This window comes from Schistocerca nitens, chromosome 2, assembly GCF_023898315.1.
Source record: "Schistocerca nitens isolate TAMUIC-IGC-003100 chromosome 2, iqSchNite1.1, whole genome shotgun sequence".
NCBI classification, from domain to species: Eukaryota; Metazoa; Arthropoda; class Insecta; order Orthoptera; family Acrididae; genus Schistocerca; species Schistocerca nitens.
In genome coordinates, this window is record NC_064615.1 from 458,735,704 (window position 1) to 458,757,771 (window position 22,068).

At 39.7% G+C, this 22,068-nt stretch overlaps 2 protein-coding genes across 5 annotated transcripts in view; one reads left to right on the forward strand and one right to left on the reverse strand.

Moving 5' to 3' along the window:
• The window catches only part of LOC126236343 (protein brunelleschi), a 253,243-nt gene extending 246,425 nt beyond the window's left edge, over positions 1-6,818 (reverse strand). The window contains exons 1-2 of one of the 4 annotated variants that reach the window (XM_049945572.1): positions 6,562-6,818; positions 1,264-1,378 (exon numbers count right to left, since the gene is read on the reverse strand). The gene's annotated coding sequence lies outside the window, so the exon portion shown is untranslated. Of the gene's footprint in view, positions 1-1,263; positions 1,379-6,557 lie in introns of all 4 variants that reach the window. The other 3 variants (XM_049945573.1, XM_049945571.1, XM_049945574.1) reach the window with 3 other exon arrangements.
• Positions 6,819-6,899: 81 nt separating this feature from the next.
• LOC126236345 (LIM and senescent cell antigen-like-containing domain protein 1) overlaps positions 6,900-22,068 on the forward strand; it is a 67,277-nt gene continuing 52,108 nt past the window's right edge. The window contains exons 1-3 of the mRNA XM_049945575.1: positions 6,900-6,976; positions 15,556-15,609; positions 16,913-17,023. Coding sequence (XP_049801532.1) covers positions 15,602-15,609; positions 16,913-17,023 — 119 coding nt within the window. The 5' untranslated portion in view covers positions 6,900-6,976; positions 15,556-15,601. The remainder of the gene's footprint in view (positions 6,977-15,555; positions 15,610-16,912; positions 17,024-22,068) is intronic.

A 22,068-nucleotide genomic window follows, 5' to 3' on the forward strand; every position in this document is an offset into this window, starting at 1 on the left:
TGCATTTCTAAAAGGCAATCCTTTGATGATTAAACAATAGTTTGGCACACAGGTGTCTGTAGAGATGAATACACCTTATGTACTTAGGCCATAAGGAGTCCCCAAAGAGCAAGTGGTTTCTCACCAATCATAGCACTGAGGATAGGAATAGTTTCAGTCTTTAAACCATTGTTGCTTGCAACAGCAATTTATCCTTTGTCTATGTATGAAGAGGACCCCTGATTGCTTGCTGACTGTACATTTAGTTTTACATGGTAGGGCAATTGTAGTGGACTCTGTAGAAAACCATTATTGTACTTGATCTACTGGGCCACACAGATCAGTCGAAAAGTAAAGCACTATTGCTGCACTAGAAAAGGTGTGAAATTTCAAGGTCAAAAATAAGTCTTGACCAGCAATAGGGATCTTTTCATACTCATTGAAGGGCAACACTTTGCCACATGCGGTCATAGAGCTACGCATTCAGAAGTCCAGTTCGCATGGACACACAATAATGTGACAAACTGAAGAGATAAGAAGTGCCTTGATTCAGTCCTACCCTGCATACGTCAATTCTACCAGGCAGTTTAAGGGTAGTATTGGAAGATTTCCCACATTCATCTAACCATATACTCACCCTGGATTACACTTCAGAAACAATCAAAAAAATGTTGCTGTCAAAAAACATTTCTTACATCTTTAGTTATGACAATCAACATTAAAAAATAAAAAGCAAGAAAGTAATGAAATGAAGCCATTAATGTGAGTAGACGTGAAGTTTTGTGAGCAGAGTGTCATAGGTATTACTAAAGCAGACCAACTGTATTTATAGTCCATTCTTTTTTCTCCATTTTGAGGAGATTAATGAGGAATTTTTTGTTGGTTATTTTTGTTACCGGTATATCCAAACAAGATTTTCTCAATCATTCAGATTTTTTTATATTTCAAATTTTTAATTTTCAGTGTCAAGCTAGCATTTTTAGAAGATTAATATTTTTTGTGAATATTTTCAAGTCATGAAATATAACTAACTGAATACCTCGTATTTAATCAGATGAGGATATAATTTCAGATCACTGAATCAGAAATGTGGCATTCATATTCAGGTTATTAATATATAAAGCTGTTCTTTGCAGACACAGCCATAATATGCTTATTCATGTATCAAAGTAATGTACATTGAAAGTAGAAAATGAACATTTATTGATCATTTGAGATAGAATTCACCTTTGTCTGCTTCCTATCTAATTTAGTTCATGGAGTACAATACCTTATCAAACTCACCAAATCAGTTATATCAAAGTGGCAATTTAAAGTCTTGCTCCTTCTTGGATGAACTTCAGAAGCTACTCAAGGTGGTATTATGTAGCATGAAAATGTTTTCCCTCCACAAGTTAGCCTGTCATACAGATAAAATTAATAAGAACAAAAAGGAATTTGTTCATGGAGAGCATACTGTGACTAGGTGTAGAGTCTAGAGCTGCAGATGGTGCTGAATCCAGTTTGCAAGTGTAGAAAGAACAATTATATGCTTAATGGTGTGCTTCCAGCTGTTCTGCCAAGTAGTTTCCATTTTATGCATCTAGAAGCATTAATTGATTGAGCTGAGAAAACTTGAGAGATAAAACTACATGTTTTGCTACTAGTGGATCAAATACTCCCAACTGCCTACAATAGTAACTATCCTGTTGCACTGGAACTTCAGTGTTAGTGAAAAAAATCACTAGATACATGTCCACCAACATCAGTACTATATCTCTCATGCCATTCTATATAATTCCATTTTATTTTACAACAGTTACTTAGTGCATCCAACTTCTTCCCAATATCCTCCTCATGGTCACATATACAACTATATCTTAGTGGAGCTGTTTAGGGTGCTCAGAAACTTGTGCAGCAATATCTTCTTAACATTTATGCAAAATTTTGACCTGATCAACTGGAAGAGTTGGGAGTGTCTTCAAAAGTAAAAATCTGAAACAACTCATAGATGCTGCCAATTCCCAAAATACAGAGCAGTACTTGTTAATGTACACCCAAATCTACATACGTACTCAGCAAGCCATCATACAGAGCATGGGGGAAGCACATACCACTACCAGTAACTTCCTTTCCTATTCCACTTGGAAATAGAGTAGGTAAAGGGAAAAACGACTGCCTAACTGCCTCTGTAGAAGCCCTAATTTCTCTTATCTTACGTTCATGGTCCTTATGCAAAATGCATTATGGTGGCAGTCAAATGGTCGACTGAAGCGTCCGATCCCACCCATCGGCTTTGACCCATGACGTAAGGCTGTTGTTGTGTGTGACGTCATGACGGCGCGGAGTTTGGTTTGTGAGTGTGGCATGTTTGTAGGTGTCACTGTGTTGCGGTTCGTGGTACCCTCTGGTGGTATGTTTAGGGGTTTTGTGTTGTGTGGTGTATTGGGTTCAGTTTGGCGTTACTGATTCTAGTGGCTGGTTCTGGTTGTGGCTGTGTTTGGAGCGGAATTGGTTTCACGGAGTTAACGATTTAGTGTCTTTGCGTGAAAGTTATTGTAGTGCTGTTCACTGTAAGTCATGTGTTAATTAGAGTAAATTAAATTGTTGCTGCTCTTTTTAGGTATGGATATGACCGATAAAATAAATAGTGTGCAACTCCATGCTATGATGGGCGTGACTCAGTTGGAGCTGATCAAATTTCTACAGCTTTTTGGTCGATTGCGGAGGTGGTTGAGTGCGCTGTCTGTCGGAATGAAATGACATTGGAAACAGTTCTGGCGTCTCGGACCAAGGACGGTGCCGTTGGGCTAACATATGGCGCTCCATACATTGCGGTTCCTGGTTCGAGAAGTCTAGGTTGGGTATGCGAGAGATTGTGTTGTTGACGTATTACTTTTGTTGTAGATCCTCTCAAAGTTTTTGCGTGCACGAGACTGGCGTGAGTGAGAGGAGTGTGCTTCACTGATTTATGTTTTGCTGTGAAGTATGTTCTGAGTTTATTGAGTACATGGGTAAGTTGGATGGGCCTGGGGTTGTGGTGGAGGTGGATGAATCGCAGTAAGTATGGGAGGGGGTAAGTCTGTAGTTGGTCTCTGGGTGTGGGAGGCTGTTGTACCGGGGGGTGGGTGTTTGGAATGTGATTTTCGGGTTGTGGAGGGGCAGTCTAAGGCGGAATTAGTGGGGTTAATTGAGGAGTTTATAGAACAAGGTTCCACTACAGTTTCCAATATTTTTTCTTCTTATAGGTGGTTGGGTGAGAGGGGGTACAATCATTTGTTGTTAACCATGGTGTAGAGTTAAAAAATTATGAGACGGGGGCTTGTACGAATACTATAGAGGGGATGTGGGGGGCTGTTAAGTCAGTTCTTGGGAGGGTGACGAGACACTCTTCTAACCTTCAGTTTCATTTAGACGAGTACTGATGGCGGAAGAGCGTCCCTGAGCGCTATTGTCTTCTTCGGGTGTTTTTTAAGGACTATTAGTAAGATGTACAGGCCGAAGGTGGTTAGATAGGGTGGTTTGGGTGGGTGGGTGGCTGCAGCTCGAGGGGAGGGGCGGGGGGGGGGTTTAGTTGTTGGTACTGTTTGTGAAAGGGGGGGGGGAAGTGTGTTGGTTTGTGATTTAGTTGTGCAGGATCTATTTTGTTGCAGTTTTTGTCGAGTTGTAGTGTGTGATTGAGATTTTTTTATTTTGCGTTTGGTTTTTGTTTACGAGTATTTTATTTTGGGGTGAAGGAGGGTTGGTTTGGGAGTAAGTTTTCATTTTTCTTGTTCTTAGCGTATCGGTTATGTGCTGGGGTCAAGGGAAGTGTTCCATTACAATGTGTGGTTGTGGCTGTGGGTGTTCCAGTAACGGGAGTTGCTTTTGAGCTATATAGGTCAAGGGAAGCGTTCGATTCCAATCTGTGGCTGTGGGTGTTCCGGTATTGGGAGTTGCTGTTCAGCTATATCGGTCAAGGGCAATGTTTGATTCCAATTTGAGGGATCGGGAGATGCTGTTGAGCTATATAGGTTAAGGGAAGTGTCCGATTCCAGAGGATATTGTGTTTAGTTCAATGTGGGGAGTTTTGTGTTGTTGGTTTTTCGTCGTTTTGTGTGGTTTGGTATGGTGGTGTGTGTCTAAATTTGTTTATATTTACTTTGTCCCCACCAAAAAACCCGCGATTTTCCATGCTTGTTACGTTAGTGTCATTAGGTTTTTTGTGGACTGTGTGTGTGTGTGTGTGTGTGTGTGTTGGTTTTTCGATGGATTTTCGTATTTGTTGTCATTTTTATGTAATGAAGTCATAGGCGCCATATTGGAGTCATGGTGTATGGTTGTTTAAGCCATATTTGTGACGTGATGGGTCAAAGCAGATGTGTGGAATCGGATGCTTCTGTATTTCTGATTGCTCTACAGACAGCTTCAGTTGCTGGTTCTCTAAATTTCTTCAACAGCACTCCTCGAAAAGAATGTTGTTTTACCTCCAGAGATTCCCATTAGAGTTCGAAAAGCATCCCAGTAATGCTTGTGTGTTGATCAGAGCTATTGGTAACAAACCCAGCAGCTCCTCATCTCTGTATTGATGGTTGGAGACAACGATGTTGTTACAGGTTGTCTGCAAATTTTTCATATTCATAACCTTATGTTCACAAAATAGTAATACTGTTTTCAAAGGCACAATAAACAGATATAGATCCAGGCAAACTACTACAAAGGATGGAAAAAATTCTTGTAATGAAAAGCTACAAACGTTGGTCTAGTGTTCTCTCACAGGTAGTAAATATGGTCTATTGTACGTGTGTATTTCATGAGAGAAGAACCACGGCATTCAAATGAGTGCCAAAAGCTTGGGATGTAATAGAGGATAGTACAAACCTCTCAATTTGGGTAAGTTAAGTACATTACAACACGAACTGTTCTCACCAAACAATGAATGCCATTCTTCAATTGTATCCATACAACATTCTTTAACAACAAAGATGAATCATTTCTGGAAAAATTGACCAACCCTAATGGGCTGTTCCTAAGAGCCAGCAAAACCCAGATAGTCATACTGGTTGTCCTTTTTACTGTGTTTGCACATAGATGACTGTCACCTGCATCCAATAAAAACTGAACTCTATAATTTGAGTGATTACCAAAACCACAAAAGTTCCACATATCCGAAATGTTTCGTATAAGCAAACACTCTGCGACAGAGTGAAAATTTCATTCTGTTACACCTATCTGTATGAGGAATGTCTCACTACAAAATATTACAAGCTGTTCCTTTTGCCAACACAAAAACTACAAGATAAGCTTCATGCCTATAAACACATAGATGACTTGCTGATTGCTCTTTGAATAATCAAGCATTCACACGAGACTGATTATTAAAAATCAGAACAGCAATATGGCCTAAACATTTTAAAACAAACGCAGAACACTTTGTTGTTGTGCAGTGAAAGTTAACCAGAATGAAACCACTGGACCAACCATGAGTACATTAAAAGCTAAAGCTGTCATCAACCTCAAAGCTGGTTCAAACTTCACGATGCTTTACTTGGCATGGTCATATCAGAGGAAAGCTCTTACCCTCCTATAATTTTGAACTACTTCACTAAGGCACTTTTAGGGAGACTTACAACCTTTTTTCAATTGGCATCTAGCAAATAAACATTTTAGGCATCAAAATGACCTATTTAACGTGCATTACATACTATGTAACGTCTTAACATTTTTTTCTTTTTTCTTCTAGATGTGCAGCTTCCTGCCAGACATAAAGCATGTAGTAATTGACAGAAAAATCTCCCAGGACTGAAAAGATTTGCAACGCAAACTTCGAATATCTGAGCCTGTGAACAACACTAAGAAAAGCAAACAAACACCACACCACATTTAATAAAGCTCAACTAGGCCTAATATTTATCTAAATCTTTAACGCAACTTTACATTCGAATAGGCCTATGTATTTGTCAGTTAATGAGGGGATCCGGGATGAAGGTAACATGCCGCCGGTGGGTAGCAGAGTATTGGGTAGCTGCATGTACCGTGTACAAAATCCGTAAAAGTTGTAAATTTGAAATTGTTACGCGTACCATCCTTACACATTGAGCTGCTAATGAATATCCAAAGTCTCAAAACTAAGTCGTCGTTGCCTGCCTGTTAAACTCATGTTGTCAGTCAGGTAATGATGTCATTTGTGTTTCGGACGCAATACATGTGTAAGTCTCAAAACATCGGACACGGATAACAACATGCCGTAACTAGCGGCAGCAAGTATCCCTTTACACCTACAACACTCTTGTACGAATTGATAAAACAAACCTGTGACAAGCACTATGTCGATGTATGACATCCTATAGAATAAAACAACATTACTACGAGTAGAACACGTATCTTTCACTCATTTTTAATGTTTTTAAAGAACGATGTCTTAGGTCATTCCATAAACATGTGAGCCTAAACAGCTTCAGCGAGAAAATAAACAATCAATGGGAGCAACTCTTCACTCCATTTGATACACACAATAACATTAACGGTGACGAACAGCTGGTCACATTCTTACATGTGATACTGTTGTTTTATATTTTCTTGAGAAAATAAATAAATAAATAAATACACGGTACACTTACATACCAATACTTCAAATAGCAGTACAGCAGCTGCTCATTATTTAATTTCCCGCTTGTGATTCAAAGTAGTAGGGACACTGAAAGCCAAAAATTGACGACTATGTCGCTAATCATCGGAAGGAAAATTTTTCTCAGTAACTAAGTGTATGAACAATACGAATTGTATTCCGCAGTTGCGCTCCTCACATCACTCTCATCCTGACGATGTCTGTCACAGCTGTTATTTACCCTTCAACAGCACACCCTCCGCGGGTCTCAAAGATCTTCTACCTCAGTCATAACAACGAACTCAAAGATTACCGAAACCTGCAAAGATTTTAACGGTTAGCATTCACGTATCCAAATATGGGAAAGGTTGAGGATAGGTGGGCTGCGATTGTGACTAGAGAGGCGTGGCAGTGAGTTGTTGTCAAACTAAGGTAAAGCTATTTGTGTTAGAAGTGCAGAGAAAGAGCTATGACAGTCTAATTTCTCTAGCATACGTGGAAGTTCATTAATTTTGGTAGACATGAAGGGTTTTATATAGCGCATTCTTGACTCAGAGTGTTTTCTTCATAATTGTGCCCCAGTCTCGGTTATTAGAACGTTTACGCATCTGCTCTTGTACAGCTATCGAACGAAGAGACTAAGACACTTATAAATTGCAGTTCGAGGCTGTTACAGTTAAACATATAAGTTTACTTTTTTTTTGTGGGATCTCTTTTTGACACATTAAAGAGTAGAGGTTGAATAGTGATTCTCCAGTTTCTGTAACTAGTACAATTTATCACGTAGATTGCTTGCAAGAAGTCGTTTACTGTGCCCCAACTAATGACTAGACGGTTACCTTGATAATTGTTTGTTTAGTGGTTGTAAGTTTTGTAGAAACCAATAAGTGACAATTTAGCCACAGCATCGACAGCAATAGGCCTGCTGCATTCAACAGATTCAGTCCAAGTAACAGTAATGAGGAATCAAGTACATCTTCATACTTCGCTTTAATACGTACGTGTTAGAAAAAAGAATGTTTTCGGTTTAGACCAAAATTATGGTCTGTTCGAGAAGCAAGATATACTGAGTAACTGATGAGCCCAAATGTGAGATGGGCAAAAAGTATGCGTGAGTCATGAACCAGACGAGTCCATGCAACTGGTCATAAATTTTCACGTGCATGATATACTTTGACAATCAATATATTTTAAACAAGCCGAGTTTTCGTGTCTGGCTGTTTTTACTATTTTTTACCTCAAATGCTGAGTGTGATTAGAGTCATCACTGCCAAACTATCTACCTGGTACCAGTTATCCACATACACAAAATGTGTGCTTGATTCCCAGATTTACATTTGTTTAGAAAAAATATTGCAGCTATGAAATCTTTCAGAGGAAAGATATAATAAAAATTATATGATATGTACCCATACTTTAGAGTACAATTGTATTGAAATTGGCAAAGTGCTTAACTATACCCATCTGCAGTGAGAGAGGAGAGAGCATTGAAAAAGTGCATTACATGTATTTTGAACAAAGTATCAGTCCTCTATCAAGTAACCAATTTTTGTATTCCTCGTTGCTGTAGAAGTGGTTGGATCTAACAATTTTCCAGCTGTTTCTACTGCTTTGCTTTAGAAGGCAATTAATGAAATTTATTTTTCTTATGCTCAGGAAAAGTGCAATACTTGTTACCTAAATGCCATAGCTGTTCATTTATTTGCCATTAATAGGTTGTCAGTTGTCCATATCTTGTGCTCTCTTAGTTACTTCAATGTTCCATAGATCAAAATATATGCATGTTCTAGTTATTTACAGTTTTGAAGTTGACTACTTATTTCTGTTCAAGAATTCCACTATATTTTAGAAGGCTTTGTTAAACAAACAACCTGACTTTACATTTGAAAATGCTTCCTGCTATAAGTCAGATCTTTAATTTCAATGGACAGATTTTCAGAGGTTTTTGGACATGTATTTCATTACTTTCTGTGCCAGAGTTAAATTTGCTGGAATAAAATGCAGATTTTTTTTCCCCCTCTGCATGTACACTTACGCTCTGCAAGCCCCTATGAGGTCCATGGCAGATGGTACATCCATTGTCGTTAGGGATTCTTCCCATTCCATTCACATATGGAGTGTGGGAATGCTTCTATATGTGCAGTAATTACTCTAATCTTATCTTTACAATTCACAAGTGAGCAATATATAGGGGATTGTAGAAAATTCCTAGAGTTTTCATTTAAAGCCAGTTCTTGAAACTTTGTTAGTAGACTTTCTCAGGATAGTTTCCGTCTATCTTCAGGAGTCTTCCACTTCAGTTCCTTGGTATCTCTGTGACACACTACCATGGTTTAAACAAACCCATGCACATTTGTGCTGCCCTTCTCTGTATATATTCAGTAGCCTCTCTTAGTCCTGTTTGATATAGGTCCCACACACTTGTGCAATATTCCAGGATAGGTTGCACAAGTGATTTGTAAGCAATCTCCTTTGTATACTGATTGCACTTCCCCAGTATTCTCCCGATAAATTGAAGTCTACTGCATGCTTTTCTCACAACTGAGCATGTGTGATAATTCCATTTCATATCCCTACGAAATGTTACACCCAGGTATTTGTACGAGTTGGCCAATTCCAACAGTGACTCACTGGTGTTGTAGTCATGGATTACTGCATTTTTTTTCCATTTTGTGAAGTGCACAAGTTTACATTTCTGAACATTTAAAGCAAGTTGCCGATCTTTGCACTGCTTTAAAATTGTATCAAGATTGTGATATATTTTTGACTATCTCTGTTACTTCCAAACTGTGATGGATTGTTGGTATCAAATTTCAACAGTGACTAAATGTACTTTGACACAGTGGTTAACATTCACAATTGCTGTAACAGGTGCCTGCAAGATGCACATCTGCGAATTCCTCATTTAAATCTGCTTTCGGTTCTTTCCTTTCTGCAACATACACTTTTTCCATAAGTAAGAAGTCGCCGAGATTATTTATCAGTTTAGGGTACTGATGACCTCAGGTGTTAAGTCCCATAGTGCTTAGAGCCGTTGAACCATTTTGAGAGTATTTGTGAAAATGTCATAACGAAAGGGGAAATTGAAAAATTGGAATAAACAAACCAAAAGTGATGGATCTAAATTTATTTTTAATAAGTATCTTGTTCCCAGTACTGACACATGATTCGTACAGACATACTTCTGAACTTTTTTATTCATTTTCTGTTTTATTTACTTATTTTTGTTTGTTTGGAAAAATAAACTGGAAATTTGTAACTTTTTGTGAATTTCAGAATTATGTTTTGAAAAGATGAGTAGTCACAGGATGTTAACTGTCTTGAGAAATGATAAAGTGGAAGGAATACTAACTGTCAGCTATGACATTAATGCTTGAAATTCTTAAACTGTCAAAATATTTTTCTTAGATCTGAAAGAATCTGAATTTTTTGATTATTTTGAAATTATTTTCTCCAACACCCCCATCCTAAATGTTCTAAAAATTTCATGGTATGTTAGTTGGTCATTGTACTTAGGCAGTGTACAATCAGAGTGGGCAATACTTGTCTATACAAAATGTTAGAAAATTTTTAGGTAGATCTAGCTCTACTCTCAAGGCCAAAAAATTATAGACACTGAAATATTTCAATTGATTGCTGATTTTAAGTAAATGTTGTGCAAAATTGGTATTTCTGACTCAAAATAATTACTTTATTATAAGTGAGGGGGAAAACAATTCATAATTTTGTTGGAAAATATTTCATAACAATAATAAGATATAGAATATTTGTACCCATTTTTCTTTTTATGATATTATTCACACATTATTATGGTCTTCTGTCATGATTTTACTTCTTCATGACTTTCCGTCAATCAAAATTGCTTGCAATGTAACAGTTAACACTGCATTGTTGAAGAGAGTTCATTTGTTTTTTTTCCATCTGCTTCTCATTGACCTTGTATAGACCAAGCGAATTTGCACACGAACAAGGATGATCCAACAAGAGCAGTTCTTGGGAAATGAGAACGGCGCATTGATCTTTTGATGACCATTTGAAAGCATTGGCAGGACCATGAGGTGTCGTAAAGGAGTTCATAAGAGAGACTTATTATCTGTCCCACCCACCACTGATTATCTCACACATAATAAATGAAGTGGCTCACTACAAATTCTTATAATGCATACTGTGATCTCTGCATTTCACACACAGTAACAGGCTGCATTTCATAGAGACTTGTTCTTGCAATGTATGTCCCACTCAGGGATGCAACCCAGTAGTGACCTGAGTGAATTCCTACCACAGGCTTCATAGCAGTCCACTCTTCTCTCTTTTGTAAACAGAATTCCCTTAATGTACTTTCATTTAGAATTAAGAGTTTCATGTGTGTTACTAATATTGAGATGGTGTGTACAAATCCAGCAGCATCTCTTATAGCATCAACAGCTTCATGCTGAAGATTAAATCTTGTTGCAAGATGTTTTCAGAGACCTCATGCACCATCCCATGCACTTTTTCCATGACCTGTAGCTGCAAATATCCAATTTTTTGTCTTAATTCCTGTACTACAGTGTTAACTAAGCTCATAAAACTGAAAGTGATTTTTAAAATGAGATGCTGCACCATCAGTCATATACACATTTAAGAAATGCGTAAGCTCTAGATGCTATGTCATCAATTGTCATGTTTACAGAATAGCATGCATATGCACTGTCATGAATGAGATCATCACTGACAATAGGAAAACAGTGTGATGCTCCAAGGAAGTGAGCAACACATGTGAATATTGATAACTGTGATGTGTGCCAGTGGTAAGTTACAATTTCGTTGTGCAAAGCAACACACCAGTTCCAAGCAAAGTCGAAATGAAGAACTAATGTGTCAGTATGACACATCCCAGGATGTGGCTGATTTTACTTCTGCTGTGGCCTGTTTCTGAATCCTCTGGATATGATGGTGAGCTATTCCTTTCATGACCCAGTGTGTAACCTCTATAACAAACTTCTCTGGCTCTACTGTCCTCTTCACCAACTCTCCCTCCTCCCCCCCCCCCCAAAAAAACATGCATAGGTTATGTCACTGTCAGTGTCCTGAAGATGTAATGTTTCAACAGCCATCACTTCAGCACCAGGACACATTGCACACTCCTGGAACCAACATTTGCAGCTCTTGACATGTACACTAAAGCGTGAGGTCCTTCTCTGTGTACTTCTTTCGTGTAACACTGCTTATGACGAAACAAACAAGTTTCAAAATACTGCACTAAATACATGTGCATACTTCCTGGCTGGCATTTTACCCACTTTGGTTGCAAGGAGCAGAATTTTGAGAGACCAATTTTTAAATTTGGGTTTTCCTTTTTCATTAGGAGATATGCTTCTCTTATTGATCTTGCCATATACATTTTTATCTTTTTAACTTTTTCATCATTTGACTGACAGAGATAACATCAACCTGGTTAGGACTTTGCCTGCTGCAATCTTTGTTATCACTTAGGTAATTAATATTCCAGAGCACCATAAGCATATCAGCTTTAACGGATACCCACAGCAAGAACTGGGTATTCCAAAATACGTTTGTCATTCTTTATTTTACAAGCTTTTGAAATCAAATAATGTGAGGAAGTGGGTATATATTTCTATATCTGCTGCTTAGAGTAGCTACCTGGTATTAGTGCCAGTAAATGTATCTTCTCAGTATAGGTGGTTCCTGAGATAGCAGTATTTGAAACCACACATGACATTTCATGAACATATCAATATCTTTAGGTTCTGCACCAAGTGCATCTACATTATACACTACACAAAGTTTTGAAGATGTTGCTCATATAAAATTTGTTTTATTTCTTCCCAATTTTCTTTTTATATACTATTTTCTTCTTGCACTTCTTACCTTTCCTGTTCGTTTAAGGGGGGATGTAGTAGGGGCTACAACAGAAATGCTAACATTCAACACATCAGCAGCTTTTCGCCCAGGAATATAAACATCTGCGCTTTCTTCAGTTTCACATTCAGGTGATGGTGATCATTCAGGTGGGTTCTCACTAAATTTGTTCTTGTAGTGAATGTAGTAATTCCTGTACAATGGATGTGGTGCTAATACTGGTACTCGAGTACCAAGTCTGCAGCTCATGGTCCAGTGGCTAGTGTTACTGCCTGTGGATCACGGGGTCTGGAGTTTGGTTCCTGACTAGGTTGGGGATTTTCTCTGCCTGGGGACTGGGTGTTTGTGTTGTCCTCAACATTTCATCATCATTCATGACAGTGGGTAGAGTGGACTGTGTAAAAATTGGGTCTTTGTTCGGGTGCTGATGACCACGCAACAAACCAAACATCACCACTTGAGCACCAAGATATTTATGCAATATCTGAATTTCCAACAACTGTAAAGTGTTTTCCAGTTTTCTTAAACGCCACCTTCTTGTGTCTTTTTTTTTCATAATCCACATGCCTCACTCTTTCACTACTGTATTTTCTCACTGGCATTGTATTTAACAAAAAATTCACACCAAACAGAAAACTCAATGCAGAATGGTTTATGTGCAAGTTCTCACTCGTTTGTTATAAACAGAAGAGCACTGGAAACAGTGTTGCCAACATGTGCATTTTACATTAGAAATTCAGTGTTGCAAAATATGCAGAATGTTGAAAAAAATTTTTAACACTTTACACAGAAAAATATTGCCCACAGTGTTTGCACTGACTACTAACATATTAACCAACAATATTTTGTGTAATTCTCAAAAGTTTTTGGATGGGGTTTTTCGAGTGAATAATTCATTAAAACTTGTAAAAATGTAATTTTTTACAGTTTTAGTGGTAAATATTCACATAATACAGATAGCTGGTGCTGAGAAGATACTTTTTATAACTACAACAGTAGTATCTGGTAATATGACAGAGAAGATAGCGTTCCGAGACTTTCCAAATTAGGTAAAAAATATTTTAAGTGGAAAAAGTAATTTAAATTTTGTGTTTTTATCTTCAATTTGTTAGTTAAAGGAAGCCAATAAGCGTGCGCGTGTCAATTAAATTTCAACACACTAAAAGGGAACTTTATCACTAAACATCTGCCAGGTCTCCAGTACTTTTGGTTTATTAGTTATACTTTTTGTTCTCTACTTTTTTTAAGAGTTATTTGCAAAATACACATATTTCAAAGGGTTGTACCATTTACGAAAATTAAAGTAACATTTATGATATAGAGGTCTAACATATACTCCTGTGATTTAGTGCCTCTTTCTGTTGGTGTATACCCAAGACGGTATACAGTGAAATGCCATTGGCGATAAGTACACACACTTACACAAATACTTTATGCAACAACAAATAAAAAATTGTTCTTCCAATTAGATGCATTCAATCACACATGATTTTCACTGCAGAAGAATGCCCCATCACTTGAATACACGTTTTATCGTGAGCACTGCAGCTTTAATGAAAGAGATTTTTTACAGTTGTATCACTATGACCTGATGCATTCATATGTGACTTCTTCTGTTTATATTTATTGTAATTGTAAGATAATCTAATTAATTTATTTAATTTTATGTACTCTTGACAGCTTGATTTTGTACTACAACCATTTTGCAATGAGGCACCTTGAAACTGATAGCATGAGAAAGGAAAATGTGGTAAAAATTGCAGATTTAATGGAATTATTACCATAAAATGAGTGAATTTTTTTACGCATGCAGCTGTTGTCTTTACAGTGCATTATTACATGAGAACTAATTGATATCAGTTTCCACCTACAACATAGCTGATTCCTACATTTGTCACACTGCACAGGAAGGCTACTAACACTATAGAGCTATGCAAAATACAATAAAAACACAGAGAGAACCAATGTTTGAGAATGATATTGTACAGAGAACTAAAAAATAAACTTTTCCTTGAGCTACGCAGAGGTCAAAAACAGACAGAAAAAAGTAAAGTAAGAAATGCAATTGAGGTGATACAGTCACTTTTAGGGAACACAAGGATATGCTGTTTTTTCACTGCAGTGTTTCTTTAAATGGAGTTGTAATGACAAAGACATGGACCAAGGTGCACTTGGCCTAAAGCTCGTGGATTTATAACCAGTTTATGCCTAAGAAGAATGTCATATCACTAAGAGATCGTGTGCGTGTATATGAAAAAGATTTCATGGAGTAACTATCCAATTTAGAAACGCCTTGTTCTGGAGTGAAGAGGGGAGAGAGAAAACTGAGAAGTGAAAGTAGTTAAATATATGAATCTTGGTATAGAACGTCTTTTTTTTTTTCCCCTGGAAAAAGTGTGGCCTGGTCACTGTTGCCTTTGTGGATAACCATCAGATTATAAACTTGAAGTGTCAGTCCTCTTCCAACAACTACAAATTGCACAGTGTTTTGGAGTCCACATTAAATTTTATGTCCCCCTCTAACTGGCTGGGAAAGTCAATTAGTAAGTTGGAGGAAGGCAGCGTAACACCACTTCAAATAGGACTATACCTAGTAAAATACTGTAGCACTCAAGCCAATCCTTGGGTTAAGGGCAATTTTACCTTTACCCTCTGAAAAAATACTTAATATGACTGTAAATACTCTATTGCCTAAGATGGATCAGGGTAATGTTTGACAAGAGCTGTTGGGCAATTGACACTTCTGCTTTGAATATCCTCTACTTTAACAAGCAGATTTTTTTTCATTTTACAGTAAATGCTCTTTATTTAATCTTATAATGTAAAACATTCTTAAATTGTGAGCACTATGGTTCTTGCCCCAGTCACAAATATCATTGTCATATCTGTGAATGTAGGGAAATCGATCTGTGGACACAAAGAGAAAAGTGGAAAAGTCTGGTAAATATTGATTTGGTCTTGTTTCTTGTAGCAATACAGAAACCATTAGGGAAAAGTAGAGAAAAGAGAAGGTTATGTAGTCATTACACCTATTAACCAATGCATATATATGTAAAAAATTAAAATATGAATCATGCATAACCAGTTCTGCTTTACTTAATTGATAGTCATATTGGTCTACATGTTTTTGAAAAACATTTTCATTCCAGGAGTTCAGCATTTGTTTTGTTACTGGTGGAAGAGTGGAATCTACCAATGCCAGGGTCAGTACAAAGACTCATTTACTATGATCTATTAATTTTAATTGATTAGTAGTTATTATACATGTTCACATTTGAATGTTTGTTTAATCTATCTACATCTACTCTATCGGAAATTAACTACTCATTGTGCTTTTGTAACTTGATTGATGCTACGTTGTTTATCACTTACATAAATAGATGTGTGATTAACCCCCTCCCCTCCACCCACCCACCCACCCAAACTGCCACTCACAAAGTATTTGAGGAACTGGCGTTGGGCTGACATATATCTAACTGTACAAAAATTTATCCACAGTTAAGCCAGCAAAAATAATACCACATTTCTTTTGCAACCGTGCAGGAAATTTAACTTCTAGCACAAGAGAGAAATGCTTTATATACACTTGCAGTTGTCTGCTCCATATAACTCCAAAGTAGTTATTTGGAAATTTATTCATTTTTAACACTCTATACATTGTTGGAATTCCTCTCTTCATTGTTGGACTGTTTTCAAAAACAACTCTGCATTCCTTCACAGTTTCCTCGAAGAAAACTGTTCATAGTTATGTTTGCTTACTTATCTCTGCATTTGCTGCTTATCAAAGTATTTACGTCTTACACTGATAAAGGGACTGAGGTGTGTTTACACAGTGATATGACTTTTTATGTGTAGACAGATGGCCAAGAGACATATTGCCCCAATTATTACAATATTTGCAAACAGTATTTTAGTTATAATCTAATTTTCACTCTTTTAATTTTGACTAAACATCAGAAGAGGAGATTGATCATGGAAACTAATAACTTGTTAATTAACCAGAGTTCTTTATATCGGCGAAGAAAAGAGAAGTCTCCTGATAGTAGAAGTTATACTAACTATAACACTTCAGTAGAAAATAATCAAGTGACACTGTCTGATTTTGTGAACAAGGTTTATTTGGATTCTTCTGAAAAGGATAGAGATAAACGTGTCGAGAAACATGGGGAAAGGTATTAATGAAATGTTATCACTTTTTTTATTCAAATTTATAAAGGTGTTTGATTTTCGAATAATCTGACTATATGTCTTCATGAATCAAACTGTCAGTTGCCATGCTGTATTATACAGTTATGCCAGTGTTTTATTCAGTTGGTTTCCAGGATTGGAAATAAGGGATTTTCAACCATTGTGCTGTCCAAAAGATTTTTTTATGATTTGAAACTTCAACGCTTAAAAAACTGTTTGTTAAATCTGGACATAAGGATCTAGTTGTCATAATTATGACCACAATTCTTTTTCTGATCAAGTTTGTTTTTTAATTCATTATTAAACTTGATATTACAGTGTCAGCATGCCTCTTGAAAATATGTTCTGCTCCCGCTGTGGGGAGGGATTTGAACCCCACGAAAAAATAGTGAACTCACACGGACAACTTTGGCATCCACAGTGTTTTGTGTAAGTTACATGTTGTTTTGTGGTTGAATAAGACATTATCTTATAGATATTTACATCCATGTTTAGTGGAATATGTAGTGTGTAACAAGAAGGGCTTGTGGCATGTGGAGAGAGCATTTATGACAAAAATTTGGCACATTACCGACCTTTCATCCTTCCCATATCTGCTACTTCCATTGCTGTTACAGGAGCTATGACGATTATACAAGACCATATATCAAGCAAAGATGTCATATAATTCAATAAAATTCACATGTTTTACCAGCATTCTTTGATGAAGCCTTGTTTATATTGTGATAAGCAGTAAGCTTTCGGTGGTGTATGCATTGACAAAATTCAAGATTTTATTTAATATGAAACATTATTCAGAATGTGACCATTTATGTAATTTTTTTTTTTAATTGCTAAGCTGCTGCTGTTAAGTAATGTGAACTTTTGTGAGATGAAGACATAATTTACATGTTCATAAAAAACATGTTCACACTGCCAAATATGAGTGATGGAGTAGCAGAATGGGCTTATAATTGACTCTCACAGCAGTTTAATGCACGCTTGTACTCACATTAGAGAAATTTGCAGTGAAGCATTCTTTTCAATATCTGCAGCTTCATCTAACCTGTCTCTTTAGTTTTATTTGTGGATAAAGATGTAAGTTTATTTACCTGTATTTCCATTTAATTTCTTAGCAATTTAATTGTGTAGATAAAAAATCTACTCACCAAGTGGTGGCAGAACACACACATAAAAGAAGGTTATAATTAGGCAACGTTTTGGAGCCAATGGCTCCTTCTTCAGATAGAAGGGTTTAAGGGGAAGGAAGAGGGGTGAAGGGAAAGGACTGGAGAGGTCTAGGAAAAGGGGTAGATTTGGGAGTCACCAAGAATCGTGTGTCAGGAGAGACTTACCAGACAGGATGAGAAGAAAAGACTGATTGTTGGGGACTGCATCGGATGAGATTTTCAAACCTGAGAGCTTAAAAGTGGAAGGCAGGGTAATATGTAAGACAGAGATTACTCCATAAACATCAAGCATGAGTTAATAAGAGTGAAAAGCTAAGTGCACTGTATGTGACAGAGGTGGGAGGGGTTTGGTGAATAATAGACAGGTAAGACAATCAAAGATGCAGAAAACTAATACAGAGTGAAGAAAAGAGTAGTTGCTGTGAAGAAATGCTGAGACGGAAGAAACTACCATAAAATAAGGCCAGTTGGGTGGTGAGAACCAAGAACATGTTGTAATGCTAGAATGCTAGTTCCCACACCCAGAGTTCTGAAAAACATTTCGGCCCTTATGTGATGGTCCCCTCTTGGGTTTGACCACCATATTTCAAAATTATTCCGAAGAGCAAGCCAATTGTGGAAGGGCGCCTTACTTGGTGCGTTGTGTCCATCGTACATTGAGACCTTTAGCCACCTTATTTGTCGTTGCATTGCAGTCCCGCTCGCTCACCATCTCTTGGGTGAGGATACATTTCTGAGTGCGATCTCCGCCACACACTCTGCAGTGTCGCTTTCTGCGCTGACGACGACCATGGACCACTTGCCGCCTAATATCCAGCACGGTAGCCAGTCCATTGTGTTGAGGCCGCCGTGTATCCTGTTGGTTGTAGCCCCCTACTAGCTCTACTGATGCCTGCGCCGTTAACTCCCCACGTATGCCAAGGAGTAGATGCCTATCACCCTGGGGATTGGGACTCCTGGCAATGGCCATCCTGCCAGGTGGCCCTTGCTGTGGCTGGGTGGCATCCGTGGGGAGGGCCCTTGGTCGGAGTAGGTGGCATCAGGGTGGATGACACGCAATGAAGCGTGGCACATCTTCTCTTGCTGGTGGACAACCACCAGCAGTCTCTAAGCATTCGAGGGCTCACTTTAATGCAAACATTTATGACCTCAAATCATTCCCCTCCCTGGCCACACCATGGGAGGAACAAAAGGCTATGAATGACAGCGAGACGTATTTGCCCTGGTATCTAGTCTGTACAAGAGCTTTGTGTCCATGAAGCCTCAGTTCTTTGTAGAGCATAGAGGACAAGTTTGGGGAGGTGGAGGGCTTGTCAAAAATGCAGTCCAGGTCAGTCTTGATAAAAACAGCATCCTCTGCCAAGTCACGGACATTACTTGCTTGTAAGAAGCTGGGGGATGTTTCTGTTACTATCACGCCCCGTAAAAGCTTAAATATGGTCCAGGGCATTATCTTCTACAGGGATCCTCTTTTACAGTCCGATGACGAGCTGCGTGCCAACTTAGAGCAATGAGGTGTCCATTTCATCCGGCGCGTCCAACGGGGTCCGAGGGATAATTAGATTGCCACCAGTGCCTTCATCTTGGCCTTCAAGGGTGACACATTACCTGAGAAGATGAAGGTGATGGTCTACCGCTGTGATGTTAAGCCATATATCCCTCACCCAATGCGGTGCTTCGAGTGTTGGAAGTTTGGCCATATGTCTTCCCGCTGTGCTTCCAGCCTCATATGTCGTGATTGTGGTCGTCCATCCCATCCCGATACTCCATGTGCCCTGCCTCCCATCTGTGTCAGCCGCAGAGAGTACCATCCCCCTTGCTCGTCGGACTGTAAGATTCTAAAGAAGGAACGGAAAATAATGGAATGCAAGACCCTGGATCGAATGACCTACACTGAGGCTAAATGGAAATTTGAACGGCTTCATCTCGTGCGCATGACGTCATCTTATGCCGCCACTGTTGTCACTCCCGTTACAGCTCCATCCATTGCACCACATACAGTCAGCTCTCAGAGCCGAAGGACCACACCTGCCCCCTTGAAGGTGGGGGGGCACTTCCCTCCCCGTTGCTCCCGCACCACCTACCTCGGGAGCAGCACCCCCTCAACCATCGGGGACACCAGTCCCCACTTCTAAGCCGGAGAAGCATAAGTCTTCTTCGAATTCTCTTGCTACGAAGGGATCCCTTGGGTCACTCCCTTCCCAGGTTCCTACCAGTGGCAAACCAGACACCCGTCAGGGGCTGAAGAAACCCCAGGTAGCTTGTCGTAGGGCTTCGCAGTCCTCTTCAGTCCCAGAGACTGAATCAAAGAAGCCCTCCCAGCAAGGGCAACTGAAGGAACAGCGTGAGAAATTGAAATCAAAGACCCCTAAGACCAAGGAAATGGTGGTGGCACCCACTCCACTGCTACCTACAAGCTCTGCATCTGAGGTCGCGGTGGAGATCTGGCGTCCGCTGAGGATCTAGCTCTTGCCGGTCCCTCAGACGTGATGGATGTCACTCCCGTCGGTACTCAATCAGTGGCAGCAGGTGACCCAGTGGCGTAATCTGCCTCCTCGGTCCCTTCATGTCTTTCTTGACCATGGACAATGTCATCCTCCAATGGAACTGCAGCAGTTTTTTCCACCATCTTGCTGAGCTCCGACAACTTCTCAGCCTTCACCCTTTCCTCTGCATTGCTCTTCAGGAAACTTGGTTTACGGTGATGCAAACTCCCGCCCTCCGTGGCTGTCGGGGTTATTATAAGAACCGGGCTTATGAGAGGGTATGTGGTGGTGTGTGCATCTACGCCCTTCACTCTCTTTACAGCGAGTCTGTCCCTCTACAAACACCTATAGAGGCTGTCGCTTTTCGGGTGTGAACACCTCAGACTGCAACTGTCTGCAGTCTCTATCTTCCACGGGATGGCGATGTCTCACAGCATGTCCTGGCTGTGATAGACCAATTGCTGCCACCTTTTTTGTTACTGGGCGATTTCAGTGCCCATAATCCTCTGTGGGGTGGATCAGTGGCAAGAGGACAAGGCAGCATCGTTGAGCAAATATTGTCACAGCTCGACCTTTCTCTTTTAAATACTGGTGCCTTCACACATTTCAGTGTGGCACATGGCATGTACTCAGCCATCGACCTTTCGATCTGCAGCCCTAGCCTATTACCATCTGTCCAATGGAGCGTGCATGATGACTTGTGCGGTAGTGACCACTTTCCGATCTTTCTGTCACTGCCAAAGCATCGCTCTTCTGGGCGCCCCTGCAGATGGGCTGTGAATAAGGCTGACTGGGACTTGCTCACCTCCATTGCCACTATTGAGCCTCTTACCAATGATGCCATTGATGCGGTGGTTCACTCGGTCACCACTGGCATCATTACTGCCACAGAATCTGCCATTCCCTGTTCTTCTGGATCCCTTCGGCAGAGGACTGTGCCTTGGTGGTCACCCAAGATCGCCGAGGCGATTAAAGATAGCAGGCGGGCACTCCAGCCTCACAAAGTGGCATCCCTCATTGGAACACCTCATTTGCCAACGTAAGCAGAAGTGCTGGGAAAGGTATGTCTCCACCATTGGCCTCCGTACCTCTCCATCGCAGGTTTGGGCCAAGATCAGGCGACTCTATGGCTATCGGACCCTCGTCAGCGTACCTGCGGTTCCACTGAATGGAGCAGTCTGTACTGATTCAACACAATTCCAAACCGCTTAGCAGAGCATTTTGCTCAGAGTTCTGCTTCTGTGAATTACCCACTGGCCTTCCACTCCCTGAAAGAGCGGTTGGAACGTTGGAGCATTTCATTTCACACGCGACGTCCTGAATCATACAATGCTCCATTCAGTGAGTGGGAATTCCAAAGTGCCCTAGCCACTTGCCGTGATACGGCTCCCAGGCCAGATCGCATCCACTGTTGAAACCTCGCAAGCACCCACTGGAGGTGGACAGCGGGGCCTTCTCGCTCCGTCTCAGGGTGGGATCCATAAGGGTCGCCCTGCTGCCGATAATCTGGTGTGCCTGGAGTCTGCCATCCGTACGGCCTTTGCCCACTGTCAGCATCTGGTCGCCATCTTTTTTGACATGCGGAAGGCATACGATACAACATGGCGACATCACATCGTCTCTACACTTCATGGTTGGGGTTTTCGGGGTCCACTCCAGATTTTCATACAAAATTTTCTGTCGCTTCGTTCCTTCCGCATGCAAGTTGTGGCCTCCCATAGTTCTTCCCGAGTTCAGGAGAATGGGATACTGCAAGGATCTGTCTTAAGTGTCTGCCTCTTTTTAATTGCAATTAATGGGCTCGCTGCGGCTGTGGTAA